This window comes from Magnolia sinica, chromosome 13 (assembly GCF_029962835.1).
Source record: "Magnolia sinica isolate HGM2019 chromosome 13, MsV1, whole genome shotgun sequence".
Taxonomy (NCBI): Eukaryota; Viridiplantae; Streptophyta; class Magnoliopsida; order Magnoliales; family Magnoliaceae; genus Magnolia; species Magnolia sinica.
The window spans coordinates 3689380-3707929 of record NC_080585.1 but is presented as its reverse complement, the minus strand read 5'-3'; the positions used below and the strand labels follow the sequence as shown (position 1 = coordinate 3707929).

Below are 18550 nucleotides of genomic sequence, written 5' to 3'. Positions count from 1 at the left end.
CACTCGGAATGGGATGAAGGGAAAACTCAAATATCAGCTTGGTTTAAAAATTAAGTGGTCCACCCAATAAGTTTTTAATGGGGGGAGTTCAATCACCACCATTTCCTACGGTGTGGTCACTTGAGCTTCTGATCTTCTTTATTTTTTGGCTCATGCCCTAAATTGAGAAGTCAAAACGGATGGACGACGTGGATATATGAATTATATATTAAGTTGGGCCCCACGGCGCCCAACACATCAACAAACCACCACTCGGGTGGTGTTGGCAATACCACCTGATCCGAGTCCGCCCCAAAGATGATCCTGACCGTTGTGGAGTGGATTGTGAGCAATATGACAATTTCTTTTTCAATGGTCAGCATTCACTCTCGCACGTCAAGCCATCATATGGGCCCCGAAGGAGGGAGCATAGTCGTGAGCCTGAATCCCACGGATACTATAAAAAAAAATGGACGGCGTCATTTGAACGTCTGTACGGTCCCATTCGATGGACGGCTAGGATCAACGATCACCCTTTACCGAAAATTAAGGTATGGCTTCGGAAGCCCATCGATCTAACTTTGGGGATCACGCCACCAGGGAGAAATAGGTGGCCCGTAAATTCTACGGTTAAGATGCGTGTTTGGTCGCGATTTAGGTTCGTCTCGTTTTCCACGAAAGTGCTCCTTATCCAGACCATGTGGCCTCTCAAATCGTTGAAAGCCTAAAAGAGCGAACCGTATGAGGTGGCAGTTGTGGGCCCACACTATGCCACCGCACCACCAACCACCAAGCGGTTTCTATTCTCTGTGGGGAAAAATATCATACGCGACCTACGTAGTTGAGTTGTATATACGATCTTTCTATTCCAACAATTGGGACCCATGATTTAGCAATCCATGCCGTTGATCTGTTGCACCCCGCATTTAGATGAAATACAGAGAAGGTTCATTCTCGATAGGAAAATCTCGTACTTTTAAATTCTGATCTAAAGATAGACAACTAGGAAGAGAAACAAAACAATGCTCCGCAGTCAAATGAAAAAGGCACCAAGATCGGTTCTGAGGCGTTGAAATCTGAGATATTTTGAGAATTTGGTCCATCTACGGTGGTAAGAAATAGACCAGTGGTTGGGATTACCAAACCATGGGCCCACTAGAAGGAATTAAAAACCCGCGGATAATGTGGTGTCGTGTGTAATTATGTAATTTCCTCTCTTTAAGTTTCAGATCGCCCATTGATTTTTACGCTTTTGTTTGGGCTTTCTCTTCTCCGTCTTCTTACCAACCTCTTTCGATTCTTTCGCATTCATCTCTCTTGATTTTTAGTCTTTTTTCTTGGCTTTTTAATCAGATTTCTGGGATTTATTGGCCGGGGTTTTCTTCTAGATCTTTTCCAATGGGTTTTGGGATTTTAAGCTTTGGATGAGATTGGTATCGGGAATTTCTGACTTGGGGCCTCTTGATTTGTGGGAATTTTTGTGAATAATAACTGTGTTTTTCTTCTGTCAGTTGAACTAAAAAAATACCCTATTCATATGATTTTCGGTGTTTGAGATTGTGAGTTTTTTCTTTATAGAGTTTCCGACTGTGAACTTTCAATATTTTTTCCGATCTCAATTGGATCGGAGCGGTATTTTTTTTTTTTTTCTAGGATTTTTTGGGCGTTTGAGTTTGCAGGCTTTCTTTTTCCCCAACAATGGTTACGGTAAATCTAGGCGTCCTGCATTACGTTTTGGATCATATCTATGGCGCGTGCATGCATCGGACGAAACTAAGTACGCCCTTTTTCTCGCGGGGATGGGGAGGTAGCAAGCTCGATATGTTGGAGAACATGATCAAGCAGCTTTTACCTGAAGCTGTCAGCGAGAACTGGCCCCCCAATTTAGTTCAGCCCGTTTGGCGGACGGTTTGGGAGACGAGGACTGCTTGCCTCCGGGAGGGTGTTTTCAGGACTCCATGTGATGAGAAGCTGATTGACGCATTGCCTCCTGAAAGCTACAATGCGAGGGTCGCTTTCCTTATGCCGAAGTCTGTTCCGCCTCAGAAGATGGCTTGCGTAGTTCACCTCGCAGGTAACTGATCTTCCTATGTTAGTTTTCAGGGACTGAATTTAAATTGCTTATCTTGGTGTTTTTTTTTTCTTGTTGAATTGAATTGGATTTTGGGTTGAATTAACTTGAATTGTAATTGCAAGTCTTCTTCATTGCTGGTATTATGGAATGGATTGCATATGTTGAGAGTAACAATCACTTAGATTTTTACTGAAATCTGATTAAAAGCAAGCAGATTGAAAGCATGTTTTTAGTCTCTATGATATTAGATGGATCTCAATCTCATGTTACATGTAAACCGAAATTCGCAAACTACTCAGTCACCTTATCAAGGGAGTTGATAGATTTGGGATATCGTGTTATCTCATCATTGATCTTTTTGTAATTCTGTCTGAAAATTACTGGTTAATGTGTTGGATTTCTAGGCAATATTGTAGCATGAGATTTCGTCGATTGAGATCTCGGGTTCCAGCCCAGCTCACCTAATATCATAGGTCCTCATATTAGCAGCCCTTGTAGGTCCAGTGCGTTTAATTTTGAGATGAAGGATCTTGAAGAAGGTGAATTTCATCCTAGCCAGACCGTTTTATGAAGTTTTCGAGAATATCATAGGCCTTGAATATTGAGAAGATCTTGGAACGATTCACAATGCATAATCCAAGCCAAGTGAGATAAGATGTGTCCCGGATTTGAGGTTGTGGGGAAAGCTGTCTTTTGTTCTTTTTGCTAGTGTAGGCATGTTTTTGTTGCGGTGTGGGCTTTTGAGTTGATATCACAGGCAACTACCCAGGTTGGACGCATTGCTGATCGGTTATGAGAATATTCCATTATCCCAGAGGAAAGGACTTCATGCGGTGCTGTCAAGGTGCACTGACCTAAGGATGCTAACATATTTTGATGCCTTGTGGAGATGATTAGGATGCCTCTAGTTTTGTATTTATATTGAATGAAAGTGCCATCACATGGTCCAACAAGAAACGATCTTGTACCATCCTCTACCATGGAACCATATATAGTGCAATGTGCTAGCATCTGAGAGAGTGTGTGGATCATGATATTTTTAGAGCCTTGGATGATTCTTTAGTTCTAAAGGTCTTCTCGTTATAAGGATTGATGTGTTGGCTAAAAATCTTGTTAAGGATATTAGACACCACAAGAAGTTAAAGCACATTGAGATATAACATCATTGTGTCAATGATCAGGTGAGAGATGGGAAGATTGTGCCCAACCACATTCCTAATAAAGAGATGCTGGTTGATCTCATGATAAAGCCGGTTGTAAGAGATTTACTTGAGGCATATGTCAGGTAGATGGGGCTCATGAGAGTGTGGTTGGTTCCTGTAAGGCTTCCGATTATGCCCCTCACCAGTTATGTTGGTAGAGGTCCCATGATGAAGTATCTGAGATTTGCTGAGAGTGGGTGCTGAAGATGACTAACATTGTGGCCTGAGGACTCACTGTTTTAGATTGTCCCTTTACTGTTTAAGTCTTCACGTTAATTTTAATATCCATGTGCAAGTTTAATGGTGCATCATAAGCTTGAGATGGTTTGATTTGGATCATAAGCTTGAGTTGGTTCCCCTTTTCTTTTCGCAGGCTGGCCGATCTTCCCCACATGCACGGGAATGGATCACCTGCGACATGTAGACAAGGGGCATGTTCAGGTTGCACATGTAGGGTGGTGTTACCACTGTCTGTAGTATTATAGGAGATAAGGAAGCACGAAGCAAGGCATGACCACCTCAAGTCATAGATGTAGATTTATTGTTTGCTTCTTGACATGAGATCCAAGAAATGTTTAGGTGAGATTTTTGCTTGTTAGCATTTATTGCCTTGTACCACTGCCACACATGGTGGACAATGTTGGTGATGGGGATATTCAACCATTTAGAGTATACCAGAGGAGGAGGAGATCGGCCCAGCTTTCATTTTGGCTTGATGACTTGTACATGGGCTTGGGTGGGCCGCACCAAGGCCTTGAAAACCCCATATGCATGATCGTGCATCTTTGAAGGCCCTACACCAGGAAGATGCATGTGGGCTGCTTAGTTGATGAGTCTTGACTGTTGGATCGCAAAGACACGGCGATCAGACTGTTGGATTGTGTTGATCCTTTGATTGGATAGTTGGATCATTGTGATCTTTGATCACTTTGATCATGAGTGTTTGGATTAGCATAATTTATGTTTTTGTTGATTGTTAATAGATTAGGATTAACATATTTATGTTTTATGGCATTATAGGACGTGTGTGACATTTTTACTTAAGTGAGGGGCATTATTATAGAAACACATTATTGAGGCTATAAAGGGGGGGACGTCCAACCCTAGCCATTTGATTTTGGAATAAAAAACTCTTTTGCTTACAAAAAAAGCATCTTCTCTCATATGAAGTGAGAATCCCTTGTGAAAAGAGGCTATTTTGGTGTGAATCCAAGGGTGTGAAGCTCATTATCTTATTCTTCTACAATCGATGTATTTTCTTCTACTTTTTCTTTCTCCATTTCTCTCAATCCTTCTTTATTTCTCTCTACCTCTTCTTTTCCTTTTTTTTTTTCTCAACCAAATCCATCCCCATCACATCCAAAACCACCTAAACCTAGCGCATTGAAGCTGTACGACCATATAGACCAAAACCCTAGACCATACGTCCGTACGGGTGTTACCGTACAACCAGTCCTCTCTCTCTTTCCCTCTTAATCCTTGCTCGTTTTTCCCTTTAAGATCCCTAGCCCTAAGCCTAAAACCCTAACCCAATACTCTAGCTCTCAAACACTTTCTCCACAAACCATAATTCTCCCTAGCCCTAATCCCAAATTCCCAAATTTCCTAACCCTAGAATTGCGCCAAATCTGCCAATTGAATTAGGACCATGCCTATGCTAATGTGAGAGTTCCAATATCTCATTGGGCCTTAGGTTTTCATGCTTACATGATTCATGCTTGTGTGGGATTGTGAATTTAATGCAAATATGAATTTTATTGTCTCTTTGGTACTCCTTTAATCATGGTCGGATAGCATGTTATCATATTTGATTTACTTTGACTAATCTGTTAATAATCTCCTGCATCCAAATAGTTAGATCACACGTCCTACATCAGTTGGATGATTGGAAATGGGACTCTAAAAGTTAAATGACATTCACTATGATAGTGGGAGTTACTGACTACTGAGATGAATTGGTTGTTGATGTGTTTTAGAGGAAACCTATGTTTCCTAATAACATAATGGCTTGGATAGAGTCGGGTTATAGAATTCATTGAGATGAGTAGTGCTCAACATGTTTTAGACTGGACCTACACACTGTAGACCCAACGGATGCCTAATAATGTTTACTTTGCTGCATAGATGAGCGACACCACTCAGAGAGTTAAGCTCTGCTTGATGACCCTTTACCTATTGGTGCTTCATTCGATTTAATCAATATATTGTGCTAGTGGCTGGTCCAGTACCCTTGTGCCTTAATGTAACACCTTCCCTTAAAGTAGGCTGAGATTAGGTGTTGCTACTTTGGCGTACAGTAGAAAGGTCATACATGATTCACTGTGGATGTATTGCTAGGAAAGCGGCTTAGTTGATTTTGAATTGTGAATTTGCATGGGGAAGATCACTTGGTAGCGACGCTAGGTTTCTAGAGCCGAGATTAAGCACTTTGAGACTAATTCGCCATGGCATTATCGAGGTTTTATGAGAAATGTTATGTTTACAAACTGTATTTCACAGATTATAAATGTTTTAATACACATTTTCAGAAGTGTCCATCAATGCTTTACAAGTATGATGTTTTTGAACTCGACGAGTGCATAAGTACATATAATAGGGCCGAGCAACTCGAGATTGAGGGTTGTCTTGTCCCGGTGTGGTCACGTGGGTCTAGGACAGGCCTTGGAGAACTTCGGAGGTTGCTAGTGTGGTGGTCATTTGGCGTATAAGCACTTGTGCACAGAGACATTGGAGTTGTAGCTGGTCCTACTCTCTGGACGTCACTAATCTTTCATGGTCTTGATGAATTTTGTTTAGATGAGCACTGAGATGGCTGTTTTCCTTCCCATGTTAAAGGGTTGAGAGACAATCCCTAGGTGGGGCCCACTGGGTATGGGAGCCCATCTGGGTCCCCACCTACCCCACTTTCTCTCTCTCTCTATGTGCTTTCTCTATTCCTCCTCTATCTTCACATGTAACTACACTTAACCCCACTCATATATCTCTCATCTTCTCCCTTTCCCAACATTGTTGATAACAATGGGAAAAGAGGGAGGAGGAGAGAAGAAGAGAAGAAAGAAAAGTGAGGCAAAGAAAAGAGAAGGAAAAAGGAGAAAGAAAAGACGAAGATAAGAGAAGAAAACAAGGAAAAGAAAAGAAAGAAAATAGAGGAGAAAAAAAGAAGGAAGAAGAAGATAGGGAAATCGAGGTGGGGCCTGTTTTGCATGGCTAGATTGTAACTAGAGATTGTTGGTTGCCATCTATAGCTATCGGATCCGGAGAGCAAAGAGGCTTATCCAACTAAATGTGTGGGTGATTTGAGTGGGCCACCGGTATTCTTCTTTCAGCTTCCCATTTTGGTCCATTTTGTAGTTGCGTCGCTCGATGCTTAAAGATGTTCATCTACCCATCCAAATGTACAATCCATGGCCCAGCATAACGGTCGCTTAGATGATTTTACCCCTCTTAACTGAAATCTGATTATAAACATGCATATTGAAAGCATGTTTCTAGTCTCATGATATTTGCATACAAGCCTAATCATATGCTTACATTGGAGACATCATTTGAATGAATATTATTTTAAAAAACATGCACCACTCATTGCCTGATGATATGGGAAACTTGGGAAGTTGCGTGAAAGTAGATTAGATTAACTGTTGTATACCCTCCTTAAATGAACCTTTAGATTTGGATTTACTTTGATCCTGTGCCACCCCACAATCTTCTACGCAATTCCCGGTAATGTGGCAATTATGAGCTACAAACCCACAACTCGTCTTACCTGTCTTGAAAATGAGACTGAAACTTGCAGTCAGTCATTTCTTGGAAAATCTTGGCGTGAAGTAAAATGATGTTGTTGCTGCGGGATCCCTCCTGGCCGCGATTTAGCAAGATGTTGTGTTGCCAAAAAAGCCACACTAAGCTTTACTGAGCACCCAGTGTAAATAGTGATGGGAAAAGTGCAGCCTACAATGACATGTTTTGTATGTTTTATAGATTCGCATCTGCAAGTCTGTATGCTTTGTGGATTTGCATGCGCATGTGAAATGTAATGCCAAATGAATCACTCCCTTAAGTCTTAATTGATGATTTGACGTCATGTAAAAACAGAAATGTATCAAGGCATGATTGTTTACAATGACTAAAAAAAGGACTTGGGTTCAATCCAAGAAGAAGAAGAAGAAAATCCAAGATCCATTTCTTCGACGGAAGTTCTTCAATGGACTTAGGTTCAGGTGGTGTAATCTGTTTTTGTCAAATACATTTCGCTTATGAACTTCTGAAACAAGATCCTCAGAGAAATCCAAGATCCATTTCTTCGATGGAAGTTCTTCAACGGACTTAGGAACATGTCATTTATTTGGTTAGGTTAACCACTAAGATCCCTGTCCAAAATAAGGTGGTGCTGTAAATTTCAATTGTTCTCCTTTTTCTATTGGCACTTATGAATCATGATTACTGTATCGAAAAACAAGATTGAAGTTAAAGAGGTGCCTCTTTTAGTGTGCCCCAAGTAACACATTTTTTTGTCTCTGCTAAAAATCTATATCCTCCTTTGGCATTTCTGTCTTGGTTATCATCTGATAATTTTTGTAGGCCCAAATGGTATGAGATGTCAGAATTTTTGTAGGCACTGGGGATCATACATTTGAGAGAAGGTTGCGTCTCGGTGGGCCGCTATTGAAGGAAAACATTGCGACCATGGTACTTGAGAGGTGAGCCATCCTTTTATTGCTGCTCTGAAACTAGGAGGAAGCTTTTCCTCCTGCGACTTTTGACATTGCCTGTTTATCAGATTTGAAAACTGTGCTGGTGACTTGATAAATTATTACGTGTTGATTCGAGCAGCCCTTTCTATGGACGGCGACGTCCTAGACTGCAGCATGGTGCAAAGCTCCTCTGTGTCAGTGACTTGCTATTGTTAGGAAGAGTCACGATTGAGGAAGCTCGAAGTCTTTTATACTGGTTGGAGGCTGAGGCTGGCTTTGGGAAGATGGGTGTCTGTGGGCTCAGCATGGGTAAGAAATTGCTGTCTTTGCAGCTTGGGTTTTTGCACTGTATCAATAGCATATGAACATGCCATCTGTAATTATTGAACATTTATTCATCTTTTGGAAGCATAGCAAGGGCCCTTTATTTTGAACCTCTTATTTCTGCAGAGATGGTAGAAAAGATCATATCAGGATCAAGATAGGAAGTTAGAAATGCATCCAAATTTTCTTGGGGCGTGCTCTGGTGTTGTCGGTACCACTGTAAGCTATGGTGGTATTGGACAGAAGTGGGGCCCACAGATGTATTCAGGACATACAACCTGCCCAAAAACCTGTTGGATCCAAAACTCAAAACTCAGGTGGGCCACCCCACAGGAAGCATCTTGAGAGTGGACGCCTACTGTTGATCTGAATAGGGTACCCTCCCTGCAGTCTATTCGCAATTGAGGCCATTCAGACCCACCATCTGGCCTGGATGAAGGGTCATGCCAAAAATCAGGCTGTTCTGTGACTCAGGAGGAGCCTGGTGAAAATCAAGGGTGGGTGTTCCCCACCCATCTTGTTCCCTGTGCTGTGGTCCTTGATTTTTGATAACTGGGGGTAACATGACCTCACACATCTGATAGACATGTTGGATGTCCTGCATACATCACGTGGATCCCCCACCGGTACCATTGGAGTGCACCTCAATTTTCTGTGGGAGCTGGTTTTGCAGTACCTAGTTTTCATAAATGCACCCTTTTTGTCTTTCAACAGAGTGCATGTCCATCTTTCTAATGTGTCTAGAAACCGGTGTTGAGTATAAAAAATAGAGGGCGTAAACGTCATTTCTCTTTATTGTTTTCCCGTGAAAAGAATGGACAACATCTGACCTAATAAAGCTTTGTGAAAGTTGAGTTAATTTCGATGTTTGGTTGCGTCTTGAATTTTCTGTATTATCTTGAGTTTTTTTTTTTTTCCATATCTTTCATTGTTCGTTTAATTATTTTGTACTACTGACGTTTTTTAGGGGGAGTGCATGCTGCAATGGTTGGATCACTGCACCCAACGCCAGTTGCCACGCTGCCATTCCTCTCTCCACACTCTGCAGTTGTGGTCTTCTGTGAAGGGATTTTGAAGCACGGGACTGCCTGGGAGGCACTGAGAGAAGATGCAGCACAGAAAGCTGCAATGACGCTTGAGCAAGTGCGAGAACGCATGCGGTCTGTACTGTCACTGACTGATGTCACTCGCTTTCCACTTCCGAAGAATCCTGAGGCTGTTATTTTCGTTGCCGCTACTGTAAGCCCCATATCCTTACCCCCCCTGGTTTCCAGCTATTAAACAACACCTATTTTGCAGCTGTTTGTAGAATACAAGTGTAGTAGCATGCCTAGGGCACTATCCCACTCTGGAATCTTGCAATCTTAGATGATTCAGGTTATAAAATAGCTTATATTCCATTTCTTTTGTTGCCAGCTTATGCCACTACTGGTACCTATGCTTGATTGTTCTCGTGTCCATCAGAATTTCCAAAATATTAAAATTGCGTTTCTTATACCTTGTTTCGAAAATATTATGTTGCTATCTCAATACTAAGATTTTCTCTAACTGTTTGGTCAATATCATCTCCATATTTCCATATATTCATTTTATTTATCCTCTCCCTGTGTGTTTTTTATTTGAAGAAACCCACCATCTCCTTTTCTATCAGTGTTTCTTTGTTTTCCTCCATTACCAAAATGATCTGCCATCACTACGTGCAAGCTGTTTAGCAATGGTGAAATTTTCCAGTCTCCAGCAAGCAAGAAAGTCTTTGGTGGGTGACCATTAATGTTGCCTAAGTCTGACAAAATGAAAGTTGGGCCTTTCAGTCATCAACATATCAGATTTTGGGTATTCGTTTTTTTTTTATGGGCCTGAAATGTCAGATTGTTAGGATTCATGAGGAAAAAAGCTATATGGCCAAAGTTCAACGCCAGCCACCAACCTGACAGTATCCTCCTTTATCCGGGCTTGGCAATGGCAATGAGATGATGTGGTTATAATTGCTATATTTCCATGGCAGAATAGGATTCGTGTAGCCGACCCCAAGTAGTTATAATGCTTAGATGCTGACGGAAAATATTTAAATGGGCGCTCCTGGTAACTAAAAGCATTAACATGTGAGTCAATGAGTAATGACCATGTGCTAGGGCTTGTTTGGAAGTTGCTATACTTTCATGGAGCAGAATGGCATTAGGAACTGCTTTGATGGGCTTTCTCCATTCTGCCCAATGCTGACCAGGGTTTCTGCACTTTCCAAACGGAAGTGAAAATTTCAATTTAGAGTGGGGCCGTTTTGAATAGGGCGTGATTGTTGTTTGTACCCTTCACTAAATAGCTCCTTACATTTCAAGGAGTACACTCAAGGAGCATGGCATCTGATTGTAGAAGTATGTTCATCACATCCACTACACACATGGGCAATTTGTGTTATTACCTGCCCTAAAGAAAGTAATGACTTGCTCTCTAGTTCCATTTTGATCACTTGAGTGAATGTTGTAACTCTTCTCATAAACTTCTGATTTGATAAGATCTTTCTATGCATCGTTTTGCAATTTCAGGATGATGGGTACATTCCTAAGCACTCAGTGATGGAGCTCCAAAGAGCTTGGCCAGGTTCAGAAGTGAGATGGGTGATGGGTGGGCATGTCTCATCTTTCCTCCTACACAATGACGAGTTCCGTAGGGCGATTGTTGACGCACTCGACAGATTACAGTGGAAGGGTTCTTCATTGTGACTGCCACGTTTCGATGATTCTTTGATGTGGGTAATGTTTTCTTATCCAATTCATTGCACCTCTAACATGTACCCGAGCTAATCCTCTCACACCCCATCCTATTGGCTTGTGTTTTTAGTAGAAACTTTCCTGATTAAAGGGGGAAAATGTATATTTTAATGGTCAGGGGCATGTGTCATTAGAAAACATAATAAAATGCTTTGTGGGATACGATTCTTGATCCCTGGTGAAATTCTCTCATCTTTTGGGGTGCATCTTGATGCTCTAGTCTCGTAAAGTGGAAACATCATTAGCTGTCGTCATTTCCTCTTGATTAAATCGAATGTTCATGATCCAATTTTCTCTTGCGCATCCAAAGGCAGCCTTATGGTGTGTTTTGATGTATTTTGTATGCCAGAGGTGGGATGGATGTTGTGGCTGAATGGATGGTTGTCTTTTTCTCCGCTTGTTGGAAAATTTTCTGCCTCCTTCCATATGGAAACAATCTGTACCTGAAAAGTAATGGGTATATGGATTTGGCGAGGAAAGCATCCCTACAAACTGGCTTTCTAGGAAGACCACCATCTTCTTTGATCGAGAACTAATTACTTATTTCTTATCCAGTGTGTGCACACAGGGCTTAATAGAGACATTGGGTCCTTAATCATGCTTCAGTGTTAGACTCACATGAGTTTCAACATGAGGTCATGGGTTGAGTACCCATTGTGGTGTGAGCGTGCGGATCTAAGGGGAAAAAAAGGGGTTAGATAGAGACATGGGCTCAGTCTCATCCAACTGTGCTTGACTTGGAACTTTTATTATTTATTGTGATTTTCTTCCATTTTTTAAAGCCATTCTTTGCTTCCAAATCCTGCATCTAGGTTATTGAAGTCTATGGATATGTTTCATGAGCCACCTCCCACAAATTTATTAATTTAAAAAGATTATTTTACTAAAAAAAAATATTACTTTATTGAAAGAAGTATTCAGCATTTCAGCACAATGGATTGATATTTATTGCATTGTTAGGTCACACGTCTCTGATGTTCAATTGCAAAACCTATGGCCATGGAAGGTTGACCCTTTCTTTTTTTTGGGTTAGCTTGTTAGTACACAAGCATGTCAGTACACACACTCCATGTTAGCCACCCCGGCTAGGGATCAATACCAAGACCTCAAGTGTTGAAACGAGGTATCTCCACTCAAGTCTGCCAATTGAGCTATGGATCTGGGTGTTGGAAGGTTGACCCTTAAACACGTACAATCTAGCCAATCGGTGGAGCCCACTTGTCCGCTCTCATTGCCATCTTCTAACACCATGGAGTGGAGATGAGAATTTACCTCATTGTGTGGTTTCACCATGGCCATTGAAATCTAGGTTCAAAATTCTCTCCGATATATAAAATCATGTGGAGGCATGGGATTGTGATTCAATAGAAAAGGTAGTTTCTATTTAAAAGTAGTTGCTGTCTGGAGCCGATATGTCATATGGGACGGATCTGTAAGAACATAATGCTGTAAAAATCATATCATCGAACATTAGGTGGGCTACACCAAAGACAACAATGGACAATCACCCCCCAAAAACTTCAATTTCATGTGAGACGTACATGATGGTTGTAACAGCCAGATCTTTAGGGTGTCCCGATTTTACGGTGGGCCAAACGAACTGGAGGATCGGTAGCCATGCACACGTCACAGTGGGCCCCCATAACTTGTAGATGAGTTTTTGCAGCTAGCTGCATGTGGGGCCACCTTGTGTTTGATGTTATCCAATCCATTCCGCAGCGTCTTCCCTCAATGAAAATAGGATGCAGGCAGAATCAGAGCGATCCAACCATTAGGTGGGCTACACCATAAAGATCAAGGGACAGCCACCAAAAACCTTTAGATCCACGTGAGACTCACTTGATGATGGGATTGGCCAGATTCTTAGGCATCCTTTGGATGCTTGTAATTTTTCCTAAGTTGTAAACACATTATACTTTAAAAGAGTTTCAGATCTATTACAGTAGGGCTTTGGTGGCCAACCTTTTAAAATCTGCAAATCACGCGAGGACTTGATTTCTTTTTACAGCTCTAAGAGAGTATTAAAGCATGCACATACGAAATGGATTGGATGACTACCACTCATTACAGTCCCCAAATGCAATTTAGAAGTTTTTAATGGTGGGCGTCCCATCCTTCTCTCATGTGGTCCATTTGATAATGGATGAGCTGTTTTTTTAGGGCCACATGAGAGCATCAAGGGAAGTACACGATGGATAGATTGGATGTACCATACACATTACGGCGGGCTCCACATCTCATAAGTATATATTAACCATCATGTTCTAACGTGTATAATGTTTTTTAATCAATAAAAAATTTACCTGTGACATGAAACATGAATTTTATTAGGTTTCAGAATTTATAGCTTTATAGTATATGCAAACACATGCATCCGAACAGCCCTTAATCAGATTACCTATAATCCTTTTACAACTTCAAGACTTTACAGGCGTCCAAACAACCCTTAGGACCCTTAGGGCGGATTGGGCACTAACCCCATCACGACCAAGACAGAGACATGGGGTCTATTGGGCCTACCGTGATGTATTTGTTTTATTGAAGTTGTTCATCCATTTTGAAAGATCATTTTAGAGAATGCGCAATAAAAAGGAAACAAATCTAAGTGGTGGATCATACCATAGGAAACAGTGGGGATTGAATTCTTACCTCTGTAAACATCTCTAGGGCAACATAAATTTAGGATAAAGCTGATATTTATGTTGTCCCTTCATGTAGGTCTAAGTGACCTTATGAACAGGTTCAATGGCAACTAAACATAGGTTTCAATGGTGGAGGTCATTGTCATTACTGCTTCCTGTGGTGTGATCCACTCCAGGCTTCCATCTGCTTCCTTTTTGGGCTCATGCCCTAAAATGATCTTTCAAAATGAATGTATAGCTAATAAAACACAAATATGACGGTGGGGGCCACACAGAGCTCCTACCAGCACCGTCCGTCTCTAGGTCCTAGTGAAGGCAGTACCCAATCCACGCCCAATTATTAGGGAGTCCGATTTTCATCGTGGAACAAGGCTGCTGGAGGATGGAATGTCGTACATACAACACGGTGGGTCCATAGCGTGTGAGACGTTCTCTTTCCACCTGATTCGGCTAATAAATTGCAATCGAGTTCCATAGTGTATCCAAACACATCCTGATCTCGGAAATTGCTATGGAAACGAGCCTTAAGAGAGGCAACTGGCTGTGTCCTGGAGTACCTGTACAATGCTAATCAATCGGGTCTTGCTGGGCCTGGGTCTCGTCTTTATTTCCCCCACCCAGACACGATCGGGTTTGAGCAGCCTTCGGATCTTTGCATCTAGGCATGAGTAACGACCCATTGTTAACATAGTTTGGCTCATCTAATGGATGAATTAGATCACACAAACATGCCATTTTGAGTCATGCATATCACATAAATGGGCAGGCACCTGTGTCTGGAGCTCATTTGGTGATCCTCAAATATTAGAGGGTTGGATGCTACATGAGTTGCTAGGTGGACCCTAACTCGCGGTGGAACACCAAAGTCTGTGGGGTTCACCATGTTTTAAGTGTAAAATTCACTCTGCTAATCAAATTCTATAGTAGATGTCAGGTCTCAAGTCAATACTCAAATAGAACATGCTACTCATTGCCTCAAAATTCCAGATATTTATTCATTTGCTACAAGTTTTACACGCTTAGACCCCACATGGACATCATATGCCATCAGTTTTACACGCTTGGAGTGGGGGCCCACATAGACAACGGTTGTGGAAGAAAGACGAGTAATCGAATTTCTCGGCCCGGTATTTCAGCTTCCACCCCTGCGGGATCTCCCCACACATGCGGTTGTAGCTCACGTTCAAGAACTGCAGGTAAATGGCGTCCGTTATCTGCGACGGAATGTTTCCCCGAATCTTGTTATGCGAGATGTCCAGAACGTTCAGCGTGCCGGGCGGGAATCCCGATCTCGAGAAATCGAATTCAAGCATATTTCGCGAGATATCGATCTGCTGCGTCTTCTTCGACGCGTTAAACAGCATCGAAGCGTCGCCCACGAGATTATTGCGCGAGAAATCGATCCGCATGAAATCCATGTTACCGAGAGATGCCGGTATATCACCCGAAAGCCCGTTGTGCGAGAATTTGAGATCCGGTACGGTCCCCGTGAAATGACCGAAAGCTTCTGGTATCGAACCGGTCAGCCGGTTACGGTCGAGCCGGATCTCGAGTATCTTGGGGAGATTCGCGAGGGTGGGCGGAATCGACCCGGAGAGTTTGTTGAAGGAGAGGTCGAGAAATTCGAGATTTCGGAGATTGGCGAGAAATGCGGGGACTGGACCAGAGATATTGGTCCAGCTGAGCTGGAGGCTGACGAGGTTGGTGAGATTTGCGATGGACGGTGGGATTTCCCCAATGAGGTTGGGAAGCTTCTTGAGGCGGAGGGTTTGGAGGTGGGTGAGGCGTGCGACGGCGTCGGGGATGCGCCCTGCGACCTCGCCGTACGTTATCGTGAGGCCAGTGACGACGTTGGTCTTCTCGTCGCAATCGACGACGTACCAGTTACAGCAGTCCGTCTCGGGCGTCCAGGATAGCAGGACGTTGGGGTTGGAGAAGCTATTTTTGAAATCGAGGAGGGCATTTTTGTCTTTTGGGCTGCAGCGTTGGACAGCGAGAGAAGAGGCGGGAACAAGGAAGAGGAGGGAGAAGATGAAGAGGAGGAGACGATGGGCAAAATCCATGGCGGGAATTTTCTTTTCTGGTAAAATAAGATGCACTGAAGGTAGTTTTATATAGGGTTGGGGAGTTGGTTTGATACTCGGAAGACCTTGGTGGATGATGCGCAGGCACTCGATAATGTACACATCGCACATCTTTAAATAAATCGAACTGACAAAATTTTCGGAACTTAAGTCATCATCACCGATATTCACATTGGTTGAGCTATCCTAGCCTCTGATTAGTGGGAATTTGTTTGTTTGTTTCGGAATTTTAGATTTTTTATTTTAACCGTTTGTTAAGTGCATTTCGATGACAGAGTTAGGAAATCAGAACGGTTTATTTTTCAGTGAGGCCATATACATCTGCTTCCAGGACTTCGATTGTTTAATTTAAGTTAAGCACATTCCACGTGTTCAGTTTCTTAGTGACTGCGTTTGAACCACCATGCTTTTCCAGAGTATCAAAGTTTTACCGATGGCATGGTTGACAGGTAAGATATTTTGGAAAGTCTCCAGTCAACACTTTTGCTTTCTGCTATTTTGGTATGGATCTTACTGCCTTTTTTAAGTTGTGGTGTCTCATCAGCAATACGAATGGCAGTCAAAATAGTCAATCTAAACCGTTGAAATCGTAGAGAAAGATGTGGATAAGTTGGTCTGAAATTTATATTGATTAAATAATCGTAAATGTGCAATGACAGCTGCTGAATGGACGGTTGAGAATAAAAAAACAGTAGTCCAAGTCACAGGTTCAACAAGTGAAAGCAGTTGGTCCAAGATAGGTTGATTTTTTTGGCTTTCAGCCTTAGTATCATCTGTAGCGTGGCCCACCATTTGGATAGTGGGGATTAGATACAAGTGCATGTGACATGCGCGATGACGGAAGATCTAGAATACTGTCTTGCACTTAAAATAACGACGAACGAGAATGGTTATCCTCAGAAACAAGAAATGACTCGAGCGCAGTGGGGAGTTTTTTGATACACTGGCAGTAAATCACGCTTGATACGCACGCACCCAGAAATTGGACAATTAGAGGACGTTAACGTAACTTAGACGGACTAAAATAATGCACATGCTGTCTCTTAGTTACCGTCTCAAAATCAGATTGGCTGAACAATTCCAACGTCTGGTTCATAGAAAATAAATTATTGAAATAGGATGGTTGAATATTTTTCATTTTTAACCATAGAATCATTGCCCACCAATCCGATGGTTAGATGATCGAATAATTTTAATTTTTGGTTCATGCTAAATATGAACTGAGACCCATGATTTTGACAATTTAATTTGAATTGCTTATATTCCAAGTATGCAAATTTTAAGTAATTTCTAAGTGGCTGCGTATCAGCTATCATACTCTGCCAGAGCTTCAAAGTTTTTCGTTTATCTTCTGTCGGATCCGTGCACATGCATGTGGGACCATTCAATCGATTTGCCACGTCTCGTTTGGGCAATCCTCAACGAGGAATTACACGATTCTCCACCCCAGTGCATACAGAGTATCCTCTTACCGTCTCTTTGTATGAGTAGGCGTATTGTGTGATAATCCAGACTCTTGATCCGATGGGCCACACCATGGATTCAACCGTGTCCAGAAAAAAAAAAAAATCTCAGATGGGAAGAGTCTATACATCCAATTAATCCATTTGCAAGCCACGTATCAAAATATGGAAGGTTAGGATTGTCCCACCCGGACAATATCTTGGACATGATGCATGCACACGAGGGACATCCAATCAATGATCTTGACCGATCATTCAGAGGCCCATTTTTACAAAGTAGAAGGGTCAGATGCATATCCTCGGGTCAAATATGACACCGCTGGAATGAAACCGTTAGATAATGAAATTGCGTGCCAAAGCTAATCCTCCTCTCTTCACACATGCCAACATGGCACTAGAGTGCAAGATCCAAGCTGTTCATTTGGTGGGCTCCGCTATATATGGACGGTGGCTCATTAAAATCGGCCATTCTGATCATCCATTGGAGGAGTGTACGAAAAATGGGTAGGGGATCACACGTGTGCTACATTGTCCACAACGGTGGAAATCATTATTCCACACTGTTTCATGTTTAATGGTCCACTTGAGCTTTGGATTTACTTAAATTTTAGGATCAACCCTTAAAATTAGCAGTAAAAATGGATGGACGGTGTGGATAAACCACATAAATTCACAGTGGGCCCAACTGAGTTTACTCAGTACGATAAAAGCCTACTGAGTAACTCAGTACGCAATCCGATTTCCAGATGCATATCCTCGGGTCATCAAATATGGCACCGCTGGAATGAAACTGTTAGATAATGAAATTGCGTGCCTAAGCTAATCCTCCTCTCTTCACACATGCCAACATGGCACTAGAGTGCAAGATCCAAGCCGTTCATTTGGTGGGCTCCGCTGTATATGGACGGTGGCTCATTAAAATCGGCCATTCTGATCATCCATTGGAGGAGTGTACGAAAAATGGGTAGGGGATCACACGTGTGCTACATTGTCCAATTAGAAAAAGGAGAAATTTTCCTACGTAAATTTCACTTTTAACTGATTAGTCTTTATAAACCTCCGATACTTTGCTTCCCATTTTTAAACTTCTAAGCTTTTTTCCAGATGGAAGTACCCTTACTATCCCACAAACTTAATTTCCTGAAATCATTTGAAATCGTCTCCTCCATTCGTATTTCTTCATGAAATTGTCTTCTCTTTTTGTTCTTTTTTTTCAAATAGTCTTCTCATTTTTCTTTATGGAATCTACACTTCGTTTTCTTCATCATTCGAAACTCATTACATTGAAGGAATTAAGAGATAGAAAAGAAAGAAAATGATGCA

At 41.9% G+C, this 18550-nt stretch overlaps 2 protein-coding genes across 2 annotated transcripts; one reads left to right on the top strand and one right to left on the bottom strand.

Annotated features, from left to right (window-relative positions):
* Positions 1-1227: 1227 nt before the first annotated feature.
* On the top strand, positions 1228-11230 carry LOC131222466 (uncharacterized). Its single transcript, XM_058217535.1, has 5 exons — positions 1228-2053; positions 7868-7952; positions 8086-8255; positions 9238-9509; positions 10814-11230. Exons 1-5 carry the CDS (start codon positions 1678-1680, stop codon positions 10988-10990), a joined length of 1080 nt encoding a protein of 359 aa, XP_058073518.1. The 5' UTR covers positions 1228-1677; the 3' UTR covers positions 10991-11230.
* A 3399-nt stretch (positions 11231-14629) lies between these two features.
* LOC131222465 (polygalacturonase inhibitor 1-like) lies at positions 14630-15774 on the bottom strand. Its single transcript, XM_058217534.1, has one exon. The coding sequence runs from the start codon at positions 15741-15743 to the stop codon at positions 14718-14720; it is 1026 nt and encodes a 341-aa protein (XP_058073517.1). The 5' UTR covers positions 15744-15774; the 3' UTR covers positions 14630-14717.
* Positions 15775-18550: the final 2776 nt, after the last annotated feature.